General features: G+C 36.4%; 1 protein-coding gene across 4 annotated transcripts; it reads right to left on the bottom strand.

Moving 5' to 3' along the window:
- Positions 1-520: 520 nt before the first annotated feature.
- Positions 521-8,946, bottom strand: ube2d4 (ubiquitin conjugating enzyme E2 D4). Of its 4 annotated transcripts, none has more exons than XM_081610559.1 (7): positions 8,638-8,946; positions 7,031-7,094; positions 6,829-6,860; positions 6,660-6,737; positions 6,439-6,544; positions 3,605-3,656; positions 521-3,016 (listed from the first exon to the last, which is right to left on the bottom strand). In XM_081610559.1, exons 1-7 carry the CDS (start codon positions 8,659-8,661, stop codon positions 2,971-2,973), a joined length of 402 nt encoding a protein of 133 aa, XP_081466685.1. In that variant the 5' UTR covers positions 8,662-8,946; the 3' UTR covers positions 521-2,970. The 4 variants fall into 4 exon arrangements, with proteins under 4 accessions (XP_081466685.1, XP_008417297.1, XP_081466684.1 ...); XM_008419075.3 differs by having other exon boundaries at positions 3,605-3,698; positions 8,638-8,943; XM_081610558.1 differs by lacking the exon at positions 8,638-8,946 and adding an exon at positions 8,030-8,198.
- Positions 8,947-9,155: the final 209 nt, after the last annotated feature.

The following is a 9,155-nucleotide window of genomic DNA, read 5'->3' as shown; positions in this document are numbered from 1 at the left end:
TTCCATATTAGCCAGCTATGGGGAACTTTGGTGGAGAACCTTGAGTTAAATATTTTATTTAGACGTCATCACCGAAATGCAAAATGAAATTATTGCATGTTTAGTGTCATTATCCCACTGAGAGGTGAAATTCTGCACCAGCCCCAACTATTTTGCAGGCGCTAACAGGTATTCCTTCCAGGACTGCCCTTCATTTAGCTCACATCATGTTGCCACCACTGTGTGTCACCAAGAAGGTGTTGATGTTCTGCCATCCAAAGTGTTTTGCATGTAGGTCAAACAAAACAACTTGGGTCTTCGTTCACATATCTGAACTTCCCTGTCTGGGTTTTAGCAAATTGCACACAGGACTTTTCATCTTGACGGCTTCATACAGGCCACATTCGTGCACGCCTGACTAACGGCTCACACGTTTCCTTAACACCTTCAATTTATGTGAAATGTTTATGCCTCTTTCAACACCATCACTGGCCCGGTAAAGCTCATCGTATAAACACAGAAACACCAAAACAGACAGTAGTAAACCAAGATGAACTTTATTTTCATGTTATAACAATGTCATTATTAGTTATCTTGTTTCTACTATGTAAAGACATGTAGGTTCACGGTGGCAGTTGAAGTATAATTTACTCCAAATTTTCAGATGCGTGAAGGCAGGTTCTGCATTCCGACAAAAGCCATGACATTAGTACTGTTCAAGCAGGTTCCCCGTGTCTTTGAACGGGACAAACAACCCAATTTGGGGCTAAGGTCTTGACAGCTAATTTACGGTTAACGACACATCCTCCAGGATATATAAAAATGAGGGTTAAGGCTAAAAAATGTTTTAGTTTGAGGTGTTAGGCAGATGAAATGTAACAAAATCCCTGATATCTGGCAAATGGCTGAGAAGGTTCTCCAGAGTGCAAAGCATGCCAAAGCTGCCTATAAAAAATTCTACGGCGCGCGCTCGACAGAGAAATTAAAATGTGGCATCGCTCGTATTTATACTCGAGGGCGAATTGAGCTGCACAGCTGGAACATGTAAATAGATGACTGCACTTGAACTGAATTTATAGAGCAACTGGATCGTGCAGCTAAGCCTTTCACTGCATATAGAGAATATACTTTTAATGCTTTAGAATGCATTGGGTTTTTTTTTCTAGGACTTGTTTTTAACTGGCTTCTATAACAACAGCTAATAAAAATCTATGTTATGTGCCTAATTCAGTGTTAATTCTACAAAGCTTCTACAATCAGTCATGCTTAACTATGCACCTTCCTTGTGTTAAACCTATTCAATAATGCCTCAATAGCAGAAAATCAAACAAAAAAACATTTCCCTTTATATTGGCAGCACCAGCATAATGAGACACAATCACAACTTTTCTTATCTGCCTTGTCCAGCAGTGGAGTATATTAAAAATATGACATCATGACACTTCACAATCACGTTCAGTTTTTGTGACATAAAGAAAAAGAAAAATAAGCCTAAAACTAAAAGCTTTCAAAAAATACAGTCACATATGTATAACCCAGACAAAATGTGTTACTGTCAGTTAATTCCAAAACTTTGCAGACCCCTCATGAACATGACCAAAAAAAAAGAAGAAAAAGCTTCATATCATCTGTTTAAAGCAATTTATAGTGTCATCATATTCAACGTGTCAATTAACTAAGTGCTCACGACTTAAAATGGCAAAGTTTTGCACAGACTCCTCTCCTACAAGGGACGCCACCAGAAACTAGAGGGCCCTTATATTACAGTAAAACAGTAGCGTGTAAGTCTGTAAGTCTCATTATGACATCTCAAAGCTCATGAAATCCTGGTGTTCTTCGATGAATAATATCAAAAGTCCTGCAGAGGGATAGCGAGGATGACAGTACTTCTTACACAGCATTTATTTGTGCGCAACACATTGCCTCTTAGTGAAAAATTGGCTGCTGCTTCTTCTTCTTCTTTTTTTTCTTTTCCCCTAAGGTGAATAGAGATGAGCACTGTACATAAAGGGAAGATAATATAATGGGTCGATGCTTGTCAAGTCTGATAACTTGGTTAGATACCTGAGTAACTGTACCAACGGGGTGGAGCACAGCGGAGCATTAAGTGGAGGACTAGCCGTGTTTGTAGCTACATAACACAAAATGACAGTAGTATTGTTTTTCACAATGATAAGATCAGTGACCGGTGGTTATTTCTATTGTTACAAGTGCAATGACAACGTGTGTGAGAGTAGGGGAATGGAAATCTAGCCCATGGGGACCCAGAACACTGACTCTAAAACAGTAGCTCTCCAGTGTCTTCAAAACTGTAAAATTATTTTTGAGTTTCAATTACTGAGGACAACCGAGACTATTTTTTTTTTTTTGAATTTCACATTATTTTGGGGTAGAGACAGTTACTGCCAACAGATAATCGATCTGCCGTACCCTTTTGTGTTCAACAAGAAACATTCTGTCTCAATTGCACATCTACTAAACAGTCTAACACAGAAAGGCCACTAAATACATGAAAGTACAGAAATAAGAAGAAATCCAGTAGGGTGCAGGAAGTACCTCCGAAATGAAGGAAAAGCCACTCTCCTAGATCGAAGAGTTTGCATCTCTGCAGAACAATAGCATGACGATGAGAACGAAGCGTATGAATAACAACCGTGATAATCACGACAGAATGACTACCAGTTTACAGTCAGTGTGTGGCATCAGGGACTGTAAAGAAATTCCAGTATTCCATATGGGAGTGCTTTAAGTAGGCCGCCGGGTCCTGCTCTGCAGATCTATACCGGTAATGAAGGACAGCACATTGTAGCAGCTCAGCACACCAAAAGCCAAGAGGCACCGTACCGCATTGGATCGCTTCCTTCTCAAATTGTGGGCTGTTTTGTTTTTTAAACTTTTCGTTTCCCTCATCTCCGTTGTTCATTTGTATCAAGTAACAAATCCTTTGTGGGTTCTTTTGTTCTCGTTTGTATTTTGATCTCCCTGGTGTTCTCACATAGCATACTTCTGAGTCCATTCTCTTGCTAGTTTGTTGTACCTGGAAAAAGCAAGCAACAGTTTAGATTGGTTTCAAGTTGGATTCTGTACTCTTTATAAACCAGTGGTGTCCAAAAACCTCAAGTTAAAAGCACTTGCAGGCCCCAATAGTGTCATTATTTTTATTTTTTTTTAAATCGGGAAATGATTTTACCGTGAAATTTTCAATTGTTCCAACAATAAACTGGAAATGCCATATTTTGTTGAAAAGTTCAAAGACTATTAAAAGGATACATTGTGGAGGCAAAACATAAAATAGCTATCTTATATAGCTATATATAGCTATCTAGAATTTATTCCTTAAACGGTTCTCAGCAACAAGAACAGAAAGCAGGTCACTCTCCTTGCAAACACTTGCTGCATTTAGCCAAGTTTAATCCCTGGTTGCATCGAAGTCATCATTTGAGTAAAACCAGCTAATTAGTTATTGAACATATTAAATGAGAATTTGTCCAAGTGGTCAAAAGCCTCACAAAATTATCTCAAGGGCAGTAAATGACCATCAGGACACACTTTGGACACCTCTGATTTAAAGTTTATTTCTCTAAATCAAAACAAAACAAAATAAAAATAATCAAAGAGCACTCACTTTTCCCTGTCAGCTTTGTATGTATGAGCAATCTCTGGAACCAGAGGGTCATCTGGATTTGGATCACAAAGAAGGGAGCAGATAGACAATAATACTGTGGAGAAATAAATGAAAAGCTTAAAAAGTTAGACAATACATTTAATGACTGTCAACTGGAGAAAAAAAGTCAATATTTAAAAAACACATCTTTTCCAAAAATCATAACATACATACAAAAGTGTAATCAGATTTTAGATGTTAGCAATCGACATGCAGACGTGATGTTGAGGCCAGCTTTCTTCCAGTCTTTCCATTGTGGTTTCTCCTTTAACTCAAATTGCTATAAATGTGACCAGAGTCAATCTCCCTGGGTTGATCTTCTGAGATGATAACCTGCTTCCTAGCACTACTTAAGCACAACCTTTAATGTCATTTCGACCTGGAAATTACTTTCCCATAATCTTCTACTTTACACAATTAGTCAGCTGTTTCCACTGTGAAGTCCACAATCGAGGTTTTTGCATAAATTACATTCACCGACATCAAAAGGTTCGTCCTCCGCCAGGAGTGTAGCTGCTTTAGCTTCTGTGATCTGAGGATCGCAGCCCGCAAAACGGCAAACTACAGAATCTGATTAAAAACTGTGAAATCAGAACAATGCAGCAATAACACCAGACTGTTCACGGCAGTTTTGACAACAGCCATAACTTTCACAGCCATTACTTGTGATTATTTCACATTGGCTGCATTCTAAAAATAAATTAAAACCACTTATAGCCCAGAGGAGCTTTGTAATATTCACTGATTTTGCAAAGATTAAAGGCTGAGTGGTGTCTGAGTTTCAGAGGAGCATTAACCAGCCAGACATGCAGCAGCAAATTCAGTTAATAATACACAATCCTTGGGGTTGTGATAGTTTTACTATGTTAATACCCAGTACTTTGAGTATATCATAACATTAAAATATCATAACATTAACAGTTCAAACTGTTGAAAATATGGCTTTGATGAGAGTCTTCATTTGTCCACCTCCAGAAATACTTCTAGTGCACTCTCCACTTCAATTAATGACCATTTCTGTTTTGACAACTGACTGCATTAACGTTTTAAATGTCAATAAGGGCTACATGAGATTAGACAAAGATAATATGCAAGATAATTTTGGTGAATACTGTGATAATTTGGACTAGTTTGGTCCTGGTTCCTGCACTTTACAGAGATTAAAATATGGGGCTAAGAAAACTACACTGCTTCCTGAAAATGGTTCCTCCAATGGAAAAGCATCTCTGAAAGAAAACTCATGTGTTGAAGCTGTTCAACAGTAACAGTATGAGGCCCAAACTGCTACTATCCTCTCACACACACATCGCTGCACATTACAGTAACTAAAGAGATGCAGAGACCTCCAGTCCAAATGCAATGGAATTTCTGGAATTTCTTTTAGCAAAATGAAGATGTCAGAAATATCTGCAAAGTTAAATGCTTTTTGAACCCTTCCTTTGAAGCAATAATTTGACCAAAAATCCACAACCTGTACACTTCAGCCAATTTAAAATTTCTATTTTGTCCAGCAAAAAGTTCTCTACAAAAAAAGGTGGTCTGACTTTTCTGCATCAAATTTCCTCTTCATCAATGTATTGTCAAATATAGGAGTTACTTTGTAATATTCTACATCCTCAATAGAACAGGTTCGAATTTAGAAATTTGACTTGCAAAAAGTAGAAATATAAAAAAAAGAAGAAAAAAAAAAACTTATACAATCTCATTCTGTGGCTGTCAAAAGTCAAAGTTATATTTGCAGGGAGAAAATTTTAAAAATATATAATTTTTTATTAGCTTGTTACATGTAATACTTAATGCTCTTTGTTGGTTTAAATATCCTACTTGCTACAAAACATCTGAGAAAACGCATCAATCTCATCAATATTTTCACCCACCGCTACTTTTATCAGTGCTAGTGATTTCTTTTAGGCCTGTCACGGTAACAAATTTTGCTGAGCGATTAATTGTCTAAAAAATTATTGCGATAAACGATAATATTGTTTCAAGACCTTTTGACACTGATTTAATAGAAATGACTAAAAATGCATGCGATTTCCTGTCATAGACTTTATTTTCAAAAGAACACAAAACACTGGAACTGATGAACTAAATAAACAAAACAACCAAAAATAAAATGTATTCTCAGTCTCCATTAACAAAAAACGTACTTGAATAAAAACTAAACAACATAAAGCCAAAGTGGAAATAAATACTGCATTCAACCAAAAGAGTGCAGATTATGAAGCCTGTATACTACATTGTCCTTCAGTAATCACTAGATTTAAATAGAGAAGATGGGCACATCCGACTACCTAATGCAATAGTTCATACTAAATTGATTTTCATTCAGTCAGGACTTTATGCTGAATCTAGCCACATGCATCACAGGTATATTCTAGTAAAGCATTGATTAAAGCCTGATTTTAAAATTACAAATCCAGTTAACTGGACTCGGAGCCATTATTTTGTGCCCATGTGGCTGGACACCACACGGCACGATCGAACCCGATTGAAGCGTTATACCTAGGATTTCTGTCGGCTAATGTGTCTCTCAGGTTTTGAAAATGGGCCGACAGCTCGTGTAATGTGCGCTGGACATTACACAAAGGAAATGAAGAAGGGAGGGGTTACTAGAGAGCACCGGAGTTGAGCCTTTTTTCATTCAGTGTCATCAACAGAAAGAAAAAAAGGCAGGAAGAGACGATAAAGCCAATAATTAAAATGAGATTGTTAGGTTTAATTTATCATGCGATTAATTGATTTATCGTTTATCGCGACAGGCCTAATTCCTTTAGCAACTAACTGGTATTTACCTTTTGACACTGTGAGTGCAGGTGACCACTGTGACCTCAGGATGTCCAGACAAATACTTCCATTGCTGTTGATATTAGGGTGGTATATTTTTGTTGTGAACGCAACCTGTGTCAAAAAATGAAATAACATAATAGCAGTCAATAACTATCTGCGTTCTACTAGTATCAATGAATTAATCGTGCCAAACTGAAAAACTACTGAAGTTTAAGACAACTCTTACTTTTGGTGGTTTGAAGGGATAATCTGTTGGAAAGTGAATGGTGAGGAAAAACACTCCACTCTGGTATGGACTGTCACTCTGGTGGCATAGAAACAGAAACAAAAGTTAAAATACTTTTAAATAACATCGCTTCATATTTTAGCTGAAAGTTGGAAACAGATGTACTTACTGGACCCATTATTGTTGCCTGCCAATGAAACACTATTTAGAAAAAAACAATGATATAAATGTGATATACTGATATAAAATTCAAAATACACAACAGAAAATATTTATTTTGTACAACAAGACAATATCTTTTTAGCCAGGGAGTCCTGGTATCGGTATTAATATTATTACGTTTAGCCATATGTCCATAACACAATACTTACAGTCATCACCGACTGGTCCAGCAGAACACTGGGCAGGAGGGTCCCTCTGCAGGTCGGACAGTTCCTTGAAAAAAGACAGTCACACATCTATTTAGCCTTGAATGTGTGAAACCATTTAAATGCATTTTTATAAAGGTTTAACAAACAAACTTGCAGTTTTATTAAACAATCTTTTACAGCTAATGATTCAACTATTATTACCGTAACAAAAAAAACTTACTTTCTGTTTATTTTAAACCAGTCCACATTTTAAGCTCACACTACGTAGGAACAGTTTTTACCATGAGTGGAAACTTTCAGGAATCTCCAACTTATCTCCATGACTCAAGGTTCAAACTAAAGTACTTTTTAAGTTATATGACTAAGTGAGATTAGTCACAACTTCTCTGTAGCATACGTGGCAAAAGAAGTTGCAGCTGGCAAAGACCAAACTAAGTTTTACAGTTGTTCAAGTTTGTTTCCTAATGCAGCTTAAAACTGTAGGGTTTTTTTTTTTAAATTTTAGCTGCAAAACCTGGAAGGAATTTGTCAATAATTTTTTAACAGTAAAAAAAATTTGACCTCCTGGCTAAGGTTATTACAAGTCAATTCCCTAATACTTATTCCAATTGTTTTTTGTTTTTTTAAAGGCAAAACCCATTTTTTTGTTTTGATATAAAAGTCCAACTTATGCAACATATTTCTTATGAAACATGGCAATACGTTTTACAACTAAAAGTGTTGTTTGTAAATAATTCAAATTATCCAATGTGTCTCAAATATAAGCAACACAAAACTTAATCAAAAACGTTTTACATAAAAAAAGATTTTTAAAAAAAGATCTCCTACTAATAGCAAAATAAAAAATATTCACCTTCTCTGTTATTAACCACAAATCCAACCCAACAAATAAACATATTAACACAAACAACACAGACAGCAAAACACTAGACTCTTAAATAGAAATCAATCCTGTTATTTAACGTCACTTGAAAGGAAGCCTATTATATAAATACACACCATAGCCTGCTCCAGTGGCCCATTTGCCATTCCATATATGGCAACACTGACTGTAGGGTTCAAATTTGGCAACCGCCGTGCAGCTGTCATTCAGCGAGTAAATACATCATAAGCTACAGCGTTAGAGAAACTAAAAGGATTCTGTCGACTGAAAAGCTGGGAAATTATCCGGAAATCTTTGCCATGGCAACCAGTCAATCCAACGTCCCCACTTCATAAACGTACCGATAAAAGCTAGCCAAACGTTAATCTGTGAACTGACTTCTGAACTACTTTTATCCCAACAGAAGGACAGGACACATTACAAAGTTTTTCTTTTTTAAATAGAAAGCATTTCAGCCAAACAACCAACCATATTTAAAAAGCGGTTCACGGATTATTGTGTGCCAACATCACTGTAGCAATGCACCAACTGGGCCAGTGGTGGTCAACTCGCCTTTGTCTTTGAATTATTTTGAAAAACAGCCCAAAGAAACACAGCATTGAGGCCAAATTTAACCGTAGAAATGCAACACCAATATACCATCTTTAAACAGCGAGCCATTTTAAAAGGGAAACATCCACGACAATGTTTGGCCTGTTATGAAAGCAAAAAAATATACACTCACCTTCTGAATTCTTTTCAACGCCATTGCTCCAGTGGCTGGCTATGCTAGGTAGCCTGTCAGCTAACAGTTAGCACCTCAGACATACAATTAGGATTCTGTGGCCGCGTACTGATGAATTCAGCTCTGCCTTCAGTCAACAAATCACGTCTGAGATGCGGGAGGTATGGGCGTTTGGGCTAGAGCACAACTAGTGCGATAAACCTTGTGTCTTTTTTGTCGCTCTTACTTCAGACAGCAACAAAACATCCGGAGATATTTTAGCTGTGTGTGTCTGACTCCTCTTCGTGCTAAGCGAACAGTTGCTATCGCGAGACCTAAGTAACAAGGGTTCAGAGCAGTAATATATATATATATATATATATATATATATATATATATATATATATATATATATATATATAAAATATATAAAACAAATAAATAAAACTTAACTTAGGGTGTAATGTATAATAACAACAACAACAACAATAATAATAATAATAATAATAATAATAATAATAATAATAATAATAATAATA

Source organism: Poecilia reticulata, chromosome 9, assembly GCF_904066995.2.
Source record: "Poecilia reticulata chromosome 9, P_reticulata-male-v2, whole genome shotgun sequence".
Classification (NCBI taxonomy): Eukaryota; Metazoa; Chordata; class Actinopteri; order Cyprinodontiformes; family Poeciliidae; genus Poecilia; species Poecilia reticulata.
The sequence above is the reverse complement of the archived record's forward strand: the minus strand, read 5'-3'. Positions and strand labels throughout refer to the sequence as shown.